We start from the raw sequence: 16,420 nt of genomic DNA, 5'->3' as shown, positions 1-16,420 counted from the left end.
CATCCTCTTGAAATTGGCCAGTCAATCTTCTTTGCTTCATCAGAATGGAATGGTGCGAATACTGGTGCTGTTGAAATAATGTCTGGCGTTCAAAGAGCAGCTTAGGACTGTTGTGCTGGGGGCGAATAATCAATGACGAAGAGTTTTGAAGGATAGAAGAAATCGAATCAAACTTCATTATTCACAAGTACAAGCGCGTTCGCTACCCCTCCTCTCCTCTCCATCAAGCGACTTCCACCCCCTTACTAGTCTTCGTATGCAACCTCCCCAACCAACTATCCCTCAACGCCCTCCTAATCCCCTTGCCCCAAGGCAAAAACACCAGCACCGCAAGATTGTTCCCCGCCAACACCGCACAAAAAGCGCCCGCAATAATCTTCTTATAACCATGTTTCAATATCCACTCTAGCAGATAAATCCCCATTCCAAAGGAAATAGCCTGTTTGCCTAAATTCATGGCTATCAACATTTCCGCAGTATTGGACGTCATGGAGTCCACCGCGTAGGCTAAAACAAAGGAAAAGTAAAAGTAGGAGGTGAAATCTGTCATGGAGACGCCAGCAAAGTAGCCGATCCAGTGCAGGTTGTTGGCGGCGGTGAAGCCGTAGAGGATTAGACCGGCGGGGGCGATGAGGCACACGGGGAGGAGGACCCAGAGGCGCATTTCGGCTTCGCGGATGGAGTTGTTGCGTTTGGTTAGCCAGGCTGCGATGCGGTCTGAGGAGGAGGCGAAGGGGAGGGCAAGGCCGTAGCCGATTATGTTGCCTAGTGCGATGAGGCCGCTGTTTGACGGGTTCCAACTGTAAGGAGGCGCCACGATCTTGATGGGGAAGGTGTAGTTGAAGGTGAGAGCACCGAGGCCGATGTAGATGCCTGAAAAATTGATATTAGCTCAAGACTGGCGTTGACAAGTAGATTTTGCTAGAGCTTGCGACTTACCGAAACTGGTCACTACCCACATCACAGAAGGAACTAAAAAGTAACTGAAAGACCGCAGCATAGTCATGAAGAACTCTGCTTCGTGATCAATACCACTCCATGGTTTGAGTGTTTGCAACCATGACTTTCTGGGCGGCGCCACCGTCAACACTTCAACGTGTTCAATGTGTCCCTTCTCTTTCTCAATGCCTTCTGGTGTTGTAGTCGGAGCGACAACGCGCTTATATGATGACTCCTCGACGAAGATGAAGGCAAGGATCAGAAGAGCGCATGCAAAGGCAAATTCGACATAGAAGTAAAGTCTGGTAGATGCGTTAGAAGGGCTGGTGATAGCGTGTGAGAACGATCACTTACCTCCAAGAGTACCCAGCCGCAAGCATGTATCCGGCGTAAAGTGGTCCTATGATTTTGTTAGAGATCATACCACGTCTTATGTGGGTGACAATCCGAGGATACCTGTGCTTCCCCAGCATAAACACACAGTATAATAGCCCAGTCTTTTGCCGCGCTCGTGGAGGAAGAAAATGTCGTTGACAAGCTGAACAGGAAGTGCTTCGCAGACACCAGAGCCCAAAGCATGAATGATGCGAGCAGCCATGAGACCGCCATAGGAAGTAGCTTGCGAAGCTCCAAGTAGGCCAAACACAAACTAAAACAGTCAGAAATGTATCAAATATGTATGTGGGCTCAGAGCAGCCTCACCATGAGCAAAGAAAGAAGCAGAATCGGACGTCGACCAAACTTCAAGTAAGCAGGAACGAGCAGCAAAGAACCTAGAAACCGTCAGAACTGCCACCTCTATCAAATATGGCGTAGACATACCAAAACCAAATACTAAATTAGGATAAGACACCAACCCCGAAGCTTCAGTAACAGAAATTCCAAACTCCTTACTATAGATCTCCAAGTAAACAGAAGGTCCCACAAGAGCACTGTTCCCAAGGAACGAGTAGAAAGAAACAATAATCAAGATCATTGTTTTCTTGGGCTTGGACCATTGGAGGGGGTCGTTGGGGTCTTCGCTGGGTACTGGATAAAGAGCTTGTCCGTAGGCTGTGTCGTCGCCTTCGAGGGCTCGAAGGTTTACAGTTCCCGGTAGATCTTCTTCGTGGGCATGGCTGGCAGAAATGAGTAAAGGTTTAAGAGTTGCGAGGCTACAAAATGTACCTGTGGACAAGATGACGTTCATGATGGTGTGAAGGTTCTCCCATGATGGATGATTGAATTTGAGCAATGCTTTGCAAGAGAACCAGAACTAGCAGATCAGAGGCCCTGGCAATGTCTCTACCTATATATCCAGTCCATCCGGCCCTAAGATCTGCTTCCGCTATCGCTAGGGTATGCAAATGCGGAGGTGATGCGGGAGGAGTACCTATATGCCCCACAGTTTGTGGGGCACTCAAAAACCGGGGAAGTAACCAGCCAACCAGCAATGCATCCCGCCATGCACATTACTTTTCGCGTCGTGACTTGCTCCATGAACGAAGCTGGTGACAGAATTTTGACACGCTGAGCGGTAGACTCTGCATCCTCAACTGCCGATCGCTGTTGTTGGAGAACGCACACGTCCTCAACCACTGTGGCTCCAAACATCTAACCCTACTCCGCAGACAATGACAGAAGAAGCACTGAGGGCAGCAAGACCTGAAACATCAGCGACAGCAGTGAAGTGGTTCCCCTTCCTTTCTACTGTAAGACCGTCAATTCCTGGTAATGACATGTCATAGCATACCTGCCAGATCTTTACTCGTTGATCTATGCTGGTAGTTGCGACAGTGAGTACTTTGGAAGTGGACGAGGCTAGAATCTCGACACCAGTTACGGCGGCCGTGTGTGCACGCGGAATGATAAGCGTGTTGACCTGTGGTTTCCCTTGTGCCGCACTCCAGGCACAGACCGTGAATGCGACTGCATTGTCGTCACCTCCAGTGAGGAGTAGGCATGTCTTGTCGTCGAACCAATGCGGTTTCATAGAATGTATCGTGTTTTGATGGATTTTGGCACGATGTGTCCACTTTAAGCCACTTGGTTCGGCCGCGACGGCCAATGAGCCAGTACGAAGAGGGAAGAAAGCAACATAACCATCAGTACCCGCTGTAATCAGTGATTGTGCCTGACCGAAGGTGTTGACGTGAAGACATTGTGTCAGGCAAGAGGTCAGGTAGTTCCCAACCATTAATATTCTCCAAGAATTCTCTTGGCCCGGACAATATTGGTACATCTGTATTGGTCAGTAGGCCGAGCAAAAAGAGCGACATGAGATTACTTACCCGTAGAGTAGAGTCTGAACGAACCATGGTAATGACAAAGTTGCCAGATTCTTCTCTACACGAGAAACTCATAATTCTGAGATCAGGCAATTCGCTCTCGGTAGGACATGCAGATTCACAGACCACTCCCAGCTCGACTAGAGGTGCGAAATCTACTCTCCATACAAAAAACTCCTCGAATCCAGCGCTACTGAAGAGGTAACGGCCATCGGATGACCATTCCAGCTGCCGAATACCGGTGTTGTGCTTTCTTAGCGTCTTCAGACAGCGGAAGTGGGGCAACTCGCTCTCAGCTTGATAGATCAAAAGTTTGATATCCGTATCTTCAGAACCGGTTGCGAACAGGCTGCCGGACTTCGTCGGATTGCTGGGAGCGACGGCCAAAGATTTGATCTCCCGCCCATGTCCCCCTTTGTTCAAAAGTCTTGTAGAGTTTTGTACTTGTGAGAACAGGCAGAGTTGAGATGCCTTTGTCCAGACGAAGTGTCCGCCACGTAATCCCTCAGGAACAAACTTCCAGATTCGGTTCGCTCCGCCGCAGTCGATGTTCAATATCTCAACCTCTTCGGTTGCATCGAACACAATGAACTGACGACTATGGAAGCCCCAAATCATAAGATGTTGAGTTTCCTCGTCAATGTGGACGCCCTCGATATTCGTGCCTAAAGGAAGAGTTGTTTGACCGATCAACTTAAGGCCAATTCCCGAATCTGAGTTTGAGAGGTAGTGTATAGCGTAGGTCCCGTCTCTGCCTACCGAAAAGATGTGGCCGCTAGTTTCGGTCAAGTTCGGTCCAGCATACCAAGCAAGATCGGTGACGGCTTCAAAGCCATGAGCTTGGGCAAGCAAATACTGATTTGCGACATCTTCATCACTATCCGGCTTGTCGCGCACCTGATATATCGCTATCGAGCCATTTCGTGAGCCCAGAACAAGCATCCAACTTTCTTCCTGACCGAAGTTGATGGCAGCGAAACTAGTGATCACAAAGCCTTTAGGCAAAGCCAGTCTCCACGTAAACAGGTTCTCGATCGTCCGGGTACCCTCTGTGCCAGCGCTTAAGCTGAAACGTGTGAAGAGAGCTGTCTTGGCCTCGACGTTGGCGGTCAGAAGACCGATCTGCTGGCAAGCACCTTCTGAGGAAGATAATTGTTGAGCGAATAGAGCTGATGTTTTTCTGGATGATTTTACCAACTCTTTCACCTCTTTCCCTTCATAAAGCATCACTGAACCGTCCATGCCTGCCAAGAAAGCAATAGACAAGTTCGGTATGCTGGTAACGACTGAATACCCCCGGAGCTTTTCCTCCTTTCGGATCCAATCTGTTCGAGCATGGCCGTTTTCATCTTCCGTCAACAGCAGGATATTCCCAGCGTCAGTAGTGACTAGTAGATTGGTCTTCTCCAGAAACGCATAACTTCGCAGCTTGTCTTGACGCCCAGCTTGCGGTCTCTCCGGACATGCCAACCCCAAGTCCTGTATCGACCAGGTTTGAGTATGATCCGACTCGCTAGTGAAGGGAATAGACTTCGGTTCGAGAGCGATACTACCGTCTGCACCACCACTGGCAACTACAACTTCGCTTGGTGTGTCATGAGATATTGCCCATGACCATATGTTCTTACCTGAATGCAAACAAGAGCCTCCAAGGTGTGTCAAACCGAACTGATCAGGACTGGTCTCGCCAAGACTCCAAAATTGGTGAGTGGCGTCTTCACCAAACGACACAACGTAGGAGAGTAGTTTTTGATCTTGAGAAGGAATAAACTTCACACCCCAGATTCTGGACGCATGCCCCCAGCCTTTGGCAATGCATCTTCCACCAGAAGTGTTGTCTGGCAGCACATCAGCAACGTTGGCACCAAAGCCAGTCTCCCGAGCCGATGTCAAGTCTGCCGCTGCTTGTGGGTTGGTAGCGGTGTCGGGAAGAGATGAGATGTCCCAAATGCGAATAGTGCGGTCGTCACTACAACTAGCGAGTAATCGACAGGGCTTGTTCAAGTTTCCGCCTGATGAGGATTCGAAGATCTGTACACCAAAGATAGAGCCTTCGTGGCCTATGAGCACATGGTGTAGTACCGAAGACGGCACGCTGTTTTCCTGTAGTACACAGGACCACACGATGATGTCGCCAAAAACTGTGCCTGATGAAACAAGGATTCGTGTCGCGTTGATCCAGTGAATATGAGCTGAGTAGAGAATACACCTTGAGTTTGAGGTCAACTCTTGCAAGCCAGTCGTCGAATCCAGTTCTAAGAGAAGAAGAGCATTGTGTGCAGTGATCAAAGCAGCCTTTTGTTTCTGTCCAGATACTTCGGGAGAGACAGCGATGTCAAGAATCCAGTCGGGTGACTCGAAAGAAGAAAGGCGACTTAACAGGGAATGGTCAGCTGAGGTAAAGGCATATAGAGTGACCAGACGACCACCCCAGACAATGATGCCACCAGAATGAAGGGCAATTCCATGAATAGCTTGCGAACAAAAGACATTGATTGACTCGATCAATTGGTTGTCATGACGCCTGTAGATTCTCAGGATCGGACCCTCTCCTGCAAACAGGTGGTCCTTACTAAAGGCCAGTGCCGTCACCGGGACCTGGTGTAATTCATGTTACAACCGTCATTACCTGCTGGTCCAAATTGGACTCGGATGGAACCTACTTTGACCATCTGCAGCAAAGAGACACAGTATCTAGCAAAGCAGAAACCGTACAATCAGAAAGCACCGACAATGCGAGAAACTTAAAGGTTGATGCAAGAAAGTGGCAGTGAGTGAGAAAATGATGCCAAGGCTTGTGAGCGTCGGCTTTTTCTCAGCCAAAGTCCGGGAAGCAAATTCTTGGATGCGCTCCAAAAGATTATTTTCTGTTTTTTTCGCAACTCATTTTTGTTCGCCAAAAGTTATGTCGATTTAGGACGAGAGATTTGTCTTGATTCTCCTCTGGATATACTATGGATATTCACCGCTCTCGATTCGTGGCGTACCCGTCATCGGCCATCAATGCGCTTTCATTTTCTCGTTCCAGCGACAAAAACTATACGGATCCTAGACCTGCGCTGAAGCTCGCCCTCGGTCGTGCAAATGGAGACATAGAAATCTGGAGCGCCGATAAAGGAGACTGGGTTCAAGAGTCGGTCTTTCCTGGAGGTTCAAAGAGAAGCGTAGATGCTTTGGCATGGATTCAAGAGCCGGACGACACAGATTACGAGGGACACACAATTCTCGGCCAACTGCGCCTGTTTAGCATTGGCTCGACAGCAGCTGTGACCGAGTGGGATCTGCTGACAGGAAAAGAGCTGCGCTCGTCGACTGGCAACTTCAGCGAGGTGTGGTGTTTTGCCGCCCAACCGCGATGGCGACCCAGCAAGGCCTCGCGTGAGGACGAGTTCCGTGGCCAGAACTTGGTCGCTGGCACAGGCGACGGCACCCTTGCCATTCTCTCGACCGAAGACAACGACCTTGTCTTCAAGCGATTCTTGGCCCGTGGCGGAAACCGCAAGACTCGATGCATGAGCGTGACTTGGAAGGACAGAGATACAGTCGTCGCCGGCTTCACCGACAGCACGATCCGTATCTACGACGCTCGCAACGGTTCTCTTTTGCGCAACCTCAGCTTGGGAGCAGGCATTCCTGGTGCCCCTCGCGACACTTTGGTCTGGAAGGTCAGATGTTTGCCCAATGGCGACATTGTGTCAGGCGACTCGAATGGTCAGCTCAAGTTCTGGGATGGAAGAACATACACCTTGTCGCAAAGCGTGCACGGTCACGATTCCGACTGCCTGGATCTCGTCAGCAGCACTGACGGTACTACTGTCTTCTCGGGTGGCATGGATGGTCGCATTGCTGTATACAAGCTCGGCGGCAAAGAGGGTGAAAAGAGAAGGTGGGCAAAGACCAGCCACCGTCGCATGCATGAGGGTGATATCAAGGCAATGGCCGTCTACGACTCCAAGCACATGAGTGTCGTTCTCTCCGGAGGTTCGTTGAGTTGTCAATCTACTCATCTGTGTCCTGCTAACGTTTACCAGGTCTCGACACCACGCCCTTCGTCATCCCGCTCCGCAACTTCAACAAAGAGAACCACCGCAGACTCCCCGGTCTACCTCAGAACCCCGTCCTTGCTTCTTGCCCGCAACAGCGTTTGCTTGTCAGCTGGGCTGAGAGCGAAATCAGCATCTGGCGCATGTACAAGCAGAGTCCTGAGCGCATTCCCGTACCAGAAGACACCAGAAAGCTCCTCACCCGCATTCAAATCGACTCGAAAGAAGCCATCACCTCTGTGGCCATCTCCCCCGATGCTTCCCTCCTCGCCGTTTCTACCGTTGATTCTGTCAAGCTGTTCCACCTCTCCCGCACCGAAGACGACCGCGAAGACCGATTACGTGTACGCAAGATTGCCGCTCCCGAAACCATCGCTGAGAACGGTGCCCGCTTGATCACATTCTCACCAGATGGAAGATGGCTGGCAGCAGTGACACCACAAAGCGAAGTCTGCCTGGCAAGAGTAGAGGATGATTCGGACAAGCCCACTTTCTTGGACGCAAACGTCGAAATGGAGCGTCAGACTCGTAAAGTCACAATTCAGACAGGTCTCAAGAAGTACGAGCGCACCATCAACAGGATCGCTTTCTCGCCCGACAGCGCTGTTCTGGTTGCAAGTGATCTCTCTGGTTACCTTGACAGCTGGGTCCTCGAGGGTCGCTATGATTCAACTGCTCCTGCTATGGACACTGCCACAAAATCCTCCTCTGGCTCCGACAAGGGCACTTCTTCTGACGATGACAGCGACAGCGATGACGAGGACGAAACCACAGTCTTCTATGGTCAGCATTGGACAGATAACCCGTCAGGCAATCTCTTGCCCAAGCTGGATTCCGCCCCCCTTGTTCTGTCTTTCCAACCACTCTCACCAGCACAGCAAGAGGAACCTACCACCAATGGCAACCCTGGTGTTCACCCCACACGCAACAACCCTCATCCTCAATCCCACGCTCTCCCATCTACCAAATCTCCTCTTTTCGTTGTCACATCTCACCACCAAGTGTACACATTCGATGTCTTGACTGGTCGCCTAACAGACTGGTCGCGTAGAAATCCTACGAGTGTTCTGCCAGCCGAGTTCCAGACAATCAAGGATCGTGCCATGGGCGTGGTATGGGACATCAATGATGCTCGCGCTCGTGCCTGGCTATATGGTGCCAACTGGGTCGGTATGCTCGACTTGTCACAAAACTACGAACCCTCTAGCGTGTTAGACGAAGCTTTGGAGGATGGCGAAGACGACATCTCTACCCAACACACACCTAGCAAGAAGCGCAAGCGTCGCGAGAGCAACAAATGGGGCAAGCTCGCCGAGCAGCGCAAGAAAGCAAAGGGTATGGGTGGTGCTGGTGACAAGGCAGCAAGTGGAGAGACAAAGGGCGTTGTCGACGAGATCCGCCGTATCGAGGATGGAAAGGCCATCGAATTCACAAATGGCACCTCCCACGAGCAAGACTTGGACGACGAGGAGGCACTAGACGACGCAGTGGGTCCTCTACGTCGCGGCAATGACGATACAGAAGTAGATACAAATGGCGGTGCTGATGGTGCTCTGGCAGTCACTTCAACAGGCCGAAGAAAATGGTGGTGCACATACAGATACAGACCTATATTGGGCATGGTGGCCATGGGCGAAAAGACATCAGATGCAGACGACGAACAGCCTGAAGCCGTGCTGGTGGAGCGTCCGCTATGGGATCTGCCACAACTACAAGAGCTGGGTAAATAAAGGTCTCTACCAAGCCAAAAAGTATTTGTTAACATCTCGTTCTACATATCTGGCTCTGCATAGAGGTGCTTGGGTTCATTGTCTCATAGCGTATGGAGTTTTCTTGTGATCTTGTTCCAAGCCCTCTCTTCCGAGCGTATCAGTTGTCAATGCTCTTTCGAGTTCGAGTTTCTTGTGGCTCAGATTCTTGAAGGCGTGATCACATCATCCATCTCGCAGATACCTCCTGCAAGCCACGTTCTCTCCCAAGCTCACGTTTCAGCAACATCCACCACATGCTGCTTCTACCCGCAAATACACATTATCAGCCCGCATGTGACCTCCAGCCCCTGCATCAAAAAGAGTCATCCCCAGTACAAATACCTTGAAGCGAGTTTGAGCCCTACAGGAGTGTACATCGCAAAGTGTACACCGCCCATCTCTGCATCTTGGCTCAGTGAGGGCTGTTTCATGGCAGGGTGCGGGATTTGCTCAGCTGGTCGTCAGCCAAGCGTGAAGATAACGATGAGCTGATCATGAGACAGACTCCGAAGTTGCTGGGCGTTACTGCGATAGACAAGAAAGGGGCTCTGTGGTGTATGACCGTTTTTCGTATACAGTAACTATAGATGCCTTGGTACAGCGGACGTTTCTTTACATGGTCGGGTGGTGAAGTTGTAAGGAAGGAAGGAATCTAGGCCCAAGATCGCCAAGGATGGTTCCTTCGCAGGCAGGGGTCCAAGCGTCATTGATATAAGGGTCTGGAGCACCCCACCTGTCAGCGAGTCAGTGGCTATCATTTCTCAATTCCTCGACGTCTCACCAGCTCTTTTGATATCAATTCTCTGCTAATTGACGGCTGAGACACTCTCTCGGTGACCTTGTAGAGATTGGTATCCAACAGTATGGTCATAGGGTAGTCCTTGTCCACCTTCTATTCCACGAAGCACTGGATTTCATCATATTCGAAGCTTTCGTTCAATACAGCAGATCAATTCATGATGGCGGCAACTATCACAGCTATCGTGACGGACACCATCACAAAGACTGCAGCTATGTCTGCCACAGTATCCTCTACAGCTAGAGCAAAAGCTCAGGGTGGAATTTTGGAAGGCGAAAATCCAACACATTACAACCCCAAGGATCCTATCATTATATTCATCATTCAGGTATTTGTTCATGCCAGCTGTAGATTTGGACGGGTAGGATACTGATCTCAAGCTTATAGGCTGGTGTGATTATTCTGTTTTGCCGATTGCTGCATTGGCCTCTATCAAAAATTCGACAGCCGCGTGTCATCGCAGAAGTCATTGGTGGTGTCTTGCTCGGTCCCTCGGTCATGGGTAGAATTCCTGGATTTACAGCTACCATCTTTCCAGCAGCTGCACAGCCAAATCTCGCTCTGGTGGCCAACATCGGTCTGGTACTTTTCCTGTTCATAGTGGGTCTGGAAGTCGACTTGCGATATCTGGCGAGCAATTGGAAAGTTGCCTTGAGTGTCGGACTTGCTGGCATGGCATTACCCTTTGGTCTGGGTTGTGGCATTGCTGTTGGCCTACATCGCCAATTCTCGGATGAGGATGGAACTGAGCCAGTTGCCTTCGGCACATTCATGTTGTTTGTGGGTGTGGCCATGGCTATCACTGCTTTCCCGGTATTGTGTCGCATCCTTACCGAACTCAAGCTCTTGTCGACATCTGTTGGAGTTATCGTATTGTCTGCTGGAGCTGGTAACGATGTCACTGGTTGGGTCCTTCTTGCGCTCTGTGTGGCTCTAGTCAATTCTGGCAGCGGCATTAGTGCTCTTTATGTTTTGCTGACAGCTCTTGGATACACGCTCTTCCTCTTCTTTGTAGTCAAGCCGGCCTTTACTTGGGTACTCAGACGCACACGTACCTTCGAGAATGGACCATCCCAGGGAATCATTGTTCTGACTCTCATGATTGCCCTTGCATCTTCCTTCTTCACTGGAGTCATTGGTATCCATCCTATCTTTGGTGCCTTCATGGCAGGCTTGATCTGTCCCCATGAAGGTGGTTTTGCAGTCAAAGTCACAGAGAAGATTGAAGATCTGATCAGTGCTCTGTTCTTACCGCTCTATTTCGCTCTTTCTGGACTTTCTACAAATCTTGGACTTCTCGATACTGCCATCACATGGGGATATGTTATTGGTGTTTTGGCTGTCGCATTTGTTGGCAAGTTTGTCGGAGCTTCTGTTGCTGCTCGTGTCAATGGTCTCGTTTGGCGAGAAAGCTTTACCATTGGCGCTTTGATGAGCTGTAAAGGTCTTGTGGAGTTGATTGTCCTCAATATTGGCCTGCAAGCCAAAATCTTGTCTCAAAGGACCTTTACCATCTTCGTGGTCATGGCTATCGTTACCACGTTTATTACCTCTCCCCTGACTATGGCTTTATACCCACCATGGTACCAAAAGAAGCTTGAAGCCTGGAAGAGGGGTCTCATCGATTGGGACACGGGCAAACCACTCACATCTGGCGACGATGCCTCGTCTATCGTTGCGGCAAAGCTTGAAACCAGCAAGATCAAAACACTACTCGTACATCTGAGGTTGGATAACATGCCTACCTTGATGACGTTTGTCTCGCTCCTGGCCACTCCTGGGAAATTTGGTGATACGGCTACAAGACAGCATCCCGCATTGGCTGGCAAAAAGAATAGTTTGGACGAGACCTTGACGACATCAAGTCGACCTCTCGAGGTTCATGGTGTCAGGATGATTGAACTCACAGACAGAGACTCATCTGTCATGAGTGTCTCTGACGTCGAGGAGTTCCACTGGAAAGACCCTATCATCAACACTTTCCGAAACTTCGGCCGACTTTATAACTTGGCCGTCTCAGGAGAAGTCGCAATCGCGCCTGAGTCTTCTTTCGCCGAGATCATCACATCAAAAGCAGCCAGCGAAAACTCAGACCTTCTTGTTCTGCCCTGGAGCGAGAGTGGAAGCTTGCACGAACAACAATCCTACAATGGCAACCCCACCACACCCCGCCGTCTCGAAGACACAAGTTACGTCAGTTTCGTAGCTGCAGCGCTAAAATCCTCAACTTGCAATACTGCAGTCTTTGTGAACCGTGGTTTTGGTGGCAGTGCAATGGCACATCGTCCAAGAACTCTATCTCGTCAAGCCAGCAAGATTAGTCTGTCGAATGATCGCGGACCTGCATCTTCTCCTATTGTCGACAAGTCGCACCATATCTTTATGCCATACTTTGGTGGTGTTGATGGTCGTGTGGCGTTAAGACTTGTGTTGCAGTTGGCAGAAAATCCCGATGTCACTGCCACTATTGTCTATTTCGATAAACTGGACGGCAGTGATTCCGCTACAGAGCAGGAGACAGAGTCTCATGGTTCTCCTGTAGAGCTTGCAGGTACAGCTTTGTCGACGTCCAGGAGCGGCAAACCTAAGCCCATCACAAAAATCGAACACAGTGATGAGACATTCTTCACCATGCTCCAGAAATCTCTACCTCTAGAGCTATCCTCAAGAGTAGTTATGGAATCCATCTCATCGCACTCGCCCCTCGAAGAAGCAGTTTCACGAGCGCAGGTCGAGGTCGCGCAGAACCCGAAGAATGCAGGCGATTTGATAGTTGTCGGCCGAAAAGATCTGTCCAACGAGTCAGAAAGAGCAGGTTTGGGCCTTGTTGCTCAACGATTCGTAGACAGTGGACTGAGAGCGAGTATTCTGGTCATGCAAGCCAGACCGTCTTACTCGCCTTCGGAGATGTTGTAATTGTGGGAAGATGGCATGGATGTTTCTTGAGACAATTTGTTCGTTTGCTGGAAACAATACGTGCGTAGTTGGATGTGTGCAGTGCAAGAGGTGCACTCGGGAGTACAAGTGCGGGCAGAGTCCGACTCCAGACATCATGTTTATGACATTTTACGAATATATGGCAAGCTATATGCAAGCAGGAAGGGTGTTGTTGGACAGGAGAGACCTTTCGGCTTATTGCAACATTTTCCATTTGCATATCCTGGTTTAAACGCGCGGTATCAAAGCACGAGTAATGATTACATACCTCGAAATTCGTTCCGATCTTGATTTGGAACGTGTCACTTCAAAGAAAACAAAAATCAGGATCAAGCTTCGGCTGAAAGCGAATCGAGGGAGACGTATACTAGGTACATGCAGGCTACAAGGCCGACTCAGAACTCCAGCTGACCGGAGATGATGGATATTGTGGCAGAAGTCATCTGCTATAGGAGATTAATCTCTCATTTACCTAGTTTGGTAGTAAGGGCGGTGAGACCTGATCATCTGCTGCAAAGCAAAGGAAGGGAGGAAGGAAGGCCTGAAACATGATCGGTCAAAGAGTTGATCGACAATGAGGCTGCAGCAAAGGCGGGATGCCATGTCGCATGCATGCATGTGCCTGCTTGAGCCTTGGTCGCAAGCTTTGCCTGATGTGCAGGTCTTCCTTGTTTAAACTTTCCACCGATAGCCGGTGCCTGAGCGTTCAAACAAATATTTTGTTGTTTGTAGGGCTAGAAGCTGTTAATGCCATGCTCGGGCTAGATGGTTAGGGAATATAGCAATTTGTTCATCAGAAGGGACTGTATCTCAGCTCTCATGTGAGGGACAAAGGCTTGTGACTTGATTTCTGGCAGCCGGTCTTTCTTCTTTTCTTTTAGGACTGTGCCGGCTTCCACGCTAAAAGCCGTCACATGGCGCAAAGAAGATGGAACGTGGAGAAAAAAGGGAAAGTGGGCCTGTGCCTGTCGTCATGCCCATAACAAAAGCTTATTACGCTGTCACTCGCGCGCAACTTCCGAACGCTTTGCCTTGCCTTGCCCACCCTTTTTTCCAGTCCTTCTACCTATTTCCTATACCTACCAACCTATATGGGGCCTTTTCTCTCATAGTCGCGTCAATCCATCCATGGCTCCCACATTCACATGGACTTTTTCCATGACTCACTAGTTCTACCTGGCTCGTCGGCTAAACACAGTTCCAATGTGACTACCGACAATGCTTCTTCGAACCCCACCAAGCCCAATGCCGGGACCTCACGCTTGTCGCCCTCGCTGTTAAAGGCTCTCCGAGATCCTTACCAATTGATTGGCGTCAAACCCGTTGAATCCGGCAGTCAGAGACCAAGACCCGAAGGCCCACAATTGGACGACTGCGAATGGCGGAGGCAGGTCTTGAATCTCAAGATATCGCAGGTATCTTCACTTCTGTGTTGTTGTCAATGAAGACACACGACTGACAGGCTTTCTCCAGGCAAAATGCTACACGGATTGGCTCTCGGCAGCCTCGGAACTCGACACACTTGAAGGCAGAGACGCCTGGAAAGAGCAAGAGAAATGCGATGAATATGACACAGTCTTGCTCAAAGCTCGACTACAAGAGCTGGAAGATGCGCGCATCAGCTGCGACACAAAGCGCATGCTGTTTCTGGCGCGAACATCCTTGACAAGAGACCTAGGAGGCATGGGCGATTTACGCTTGTACAAGCATTGCAGGGTCGGCACAAAGAGTCTGATCGAACGCTATATTTCGGCTGCTCTGGAAATGCTCGAGACCATTGTCGACATGTGCTCGCCTGCAAACAAGAGCAATACCGATGTGGATGTGAGGGAAGTTTACGAGCAGCTTCTTAGCGCTAGACAGGCCTTTGGAAGAAGTGCGTTGCTGCTATCAGGAGGTGGTACACTCGGCATGAACCACATTGGAGTGCTCAAGACGCTGTTTGAAGCCCGTTTGTTGCCTCGGATCATCTCGGGTGCCTCGGCTGGATCCATTGTAGCAGCCGTGCTGTGTACCAAGACCGATGATGAGATACCACAAGTCTTACGCGAATTCTGCTATGGCGACCTGGATGTGTTTGAAAGAGAAGGAGAGCCTGAGAATGTCTTGAAAAAGGTTTTCCGGTTCTGCACGAAAGGCGCTCTTTTCGACATTTCAAACCTCATACGCGTCATGAAGGACCTACTCGGAGACATGACTTTCCAGGAGGCTTACAACAGAACGAGACGAATTTTGAACATTGGTGTGTCGACCGCCAGCTTGTACGAGCTACCGAGGCTACTCAACTACATTACCGCTCCGAATGTCATGATTTGGTCTGCGGTTGCCACGAGTTGCTCCGTTCCGTTGGTTTTCTCGCCGGCCCAACTACTAGCCAAAGACCCTCGCACTGGACTAGAAGTACCGTGGGATCAGTCACCTCAACGCTGGATTGACGGTTCAGTCGACAACGATCTGCCTATGAGCCGCCTAGCAGAGATGTTCAACGTCAATCACTTTATCGTTTCTCAAGTCAATCCTCACGTTGTACCGTTCTTGGAGAGAGACGATGAGATCGCCGCATTTGGATCTCAGTCCTCGAGATTTTCCTTGTCTGCTGGGCCGAGCTGGCTTCGCAATGTTGCCAATCTCGCAAAAGGAGAGGCTCTCCATCGGATGCATGTCCTTTCTGAACTTGGCGTCTTACCGACTACTATGTCCAAGCTCCGTTCAGTACTCAGTCAAAGATACTCGGGCGACATTACAATTCTGCCTGAAGTCTCATATACACAGTTCCCGCGCGTTCTCAAGAATCCGACAACTGACTTCATGTCTCGCGCCATGCTGAGCGGCGAGAAAGCAACTTGGCCAAAGTTGTCACAAGTTAGAAACCATTGCGCCATCGAGCTGGCTCTCGATACTGCAGTGCAGAAAGTTCGTTATGGACTCGTCTTCTCACCTAGCCAGATCGACCTCCGACTCAATGCTTTTGCTTCAAGTATTGCTTCAAACGAGATTCAGATGCGGCACACACGACGAGCCAGCCATGGCAGTCCTCCCGACAGCGAACGGCCACATCTCCTTGCTGTTCCTCCCACATTCTCTTTGCGCAAACCAAGCAATGCACAACCCATGCATGCATCCAACATTTTCCTTAGTCGCAAACACTCAGGCAATCACGATGATTTCACTTCTGGTCAAGAGACAGCTGTCGACTCTGAAGACGCAGATTGGTCCGACTCTTCCCTTGAAGATTATCCCACACGCCAAACTCCTAAACTGTGGCCTCCTACATTTATCTCTCGCTCCCAACCTGCAACACCCAATGTGCATGCCAAGCTGTACATGTCGTCTTCTCCAGCATTAGTCTTTACGAAAGCCGAAAAGGACGCAGATTTTGGAAACCAAAGCTTAGTCACCTCACCTAGCGAATACAAATCCGTGTTTCAAAATGCACGACCGTATGTTGAGGAGGGTGTAGACGTTTCTGGCACTAGGGGTATGGTCAGAAGGAAGAGGAGTCTGACTACAGGATTCAGGGGTTTGTGGCCGCCTGGTCGATGATCTGTTCCATCTGATTATTTCTTTGTGTTCTCTTGGGATGGGTGGTATGCATCATAGTCTCCTTCGCATCGGCGTTCAGAAGGATTCGGTGGTCTATTGCTTAGTAGACTTGCTTTGGGCATAAGAGGTAGTCTGTAACGC

At 49.9% G+C, this 16,420-nt stretch overlaps 5 protein-coding genes across 5 annotated transcripts; 3 read left to right on the top strand and 2 right to left on the bottom strand.

The window, feature by feature from the left end:
* Positions 1 to 223: 223 nt before the first annotated feature.
* On the bottom strand, positions 224 to 2,128 carry M437DRAFT_57623 (putative MFS transporter; the record flags this gene model as incomplete). Its single annotated transcript, XM_041023252.1, has 6 exons — positions 224 to 873; positions 940 to 1,241; positions 1,294 to 1,339; positions 1,396 to 1,588; positions 1,642 to 1,712; positions 1,762 to 2,128. The coding sequence occupies 6 exons, from the start codon at positions 2,126 to 2,128 to the stop codon at positions 224 to 226; spliced, it is 1,629 nt and encodes a 542-aa protein (XP_040876224.1).
* Positions 2,129 to 2,509: 381 nt separating this feature from the next.
* On the bottom strand, positions 2,510 to 5,819 carry M437DRAFT_57254 (WD40 repeat-like protein; the record flags this gene model as incomplete). The annotated part of the gene is made up of 2 exons (XM_041023189.1): positions 2,510 to 3,160; positions 3,210 to 5,819. Coding segments are annotated over 2 exons (3,261 nt in total), but the record flags the coding sequence as incomplete, so codon positions are not given.
* Positions 5,820 to 6,160: 341 nt separating this feature from the next.
* M437DRAFT_57239 (WD40 repeat-like protein) lies at positions 6,161 to 8,979 on the top strand (the record flags this gene model as incomplete). The annotated part of the gene is made up of 3 exons (XM_041023185.1): positions 6,161 to 7,187; positions 7,238 to 8,459; positions 8,517 to 8,979. 3 exons carry the CDS (start codon positions 6,161 to 6,163, stop codon positions 8,977 to 8,979), a joined length of 2,712 nt encoding a protein of 903 aa, XP_040876222.1.
* A 980-nt stretch (positions 8,980 to 9,959) lies between these two features.
* On the top strand, positions 9,960 to 12,715 carry M437DRAFT_78337 (uncharacterized protein; the record flags this gene model as incomplete). Its single annotated transcript, XM_041026970.1, has 2 exons — positions 9,960 to 10,127; positions 10,187 to 12,715. 2 exons carry the CDS (start codon positions 9,960 to 9,962, stop codon positions 12,713 to 12,715), a joined length of 2,697 nt encoding a protein of 898 aa, XP_040876221.1.
* Positions 12,716 to 14,227: 1,512 nt separating this feature from the next.
* On the top strand, positions 14,228 to 15,694 carry M437DRAFT_10149 (putative esterase of the alpha-beta hydrolase superfamily; the record flags this gene model as incomplete). Its single annotated transcript, XM_041018549.1, has 1 exon — positions 14,228 to 15,694. A coding segment is annotated over one exon (1,467 nt), but the record flags the coding sequence as incomplete, so codon positions are not given.
* Between the last annotated feature and the right edge of the window lie 726 nt (positions 15,695 to 16,420).

The sequence above is a fragment of the Aureobasidium melanogenum genome (genome assembly GCF_000721775.1).
Source record: "Aureobasidium melanogenum CBS 110374 unplaced genomic scaffold scaffold_26, whole genome shotgun sequence".
Taxonomy (NCBI): domain Eukaryota; kingdom Fungi; phylum Ascomycota; class Dothideomycetes; order Dothideales; family Saccotheciaceae; genus Aureobasidium; species Aureobasidium melanogenum.
This window is presented reverse-complemented; position numbering and strand designations above follow the sequence as displayed.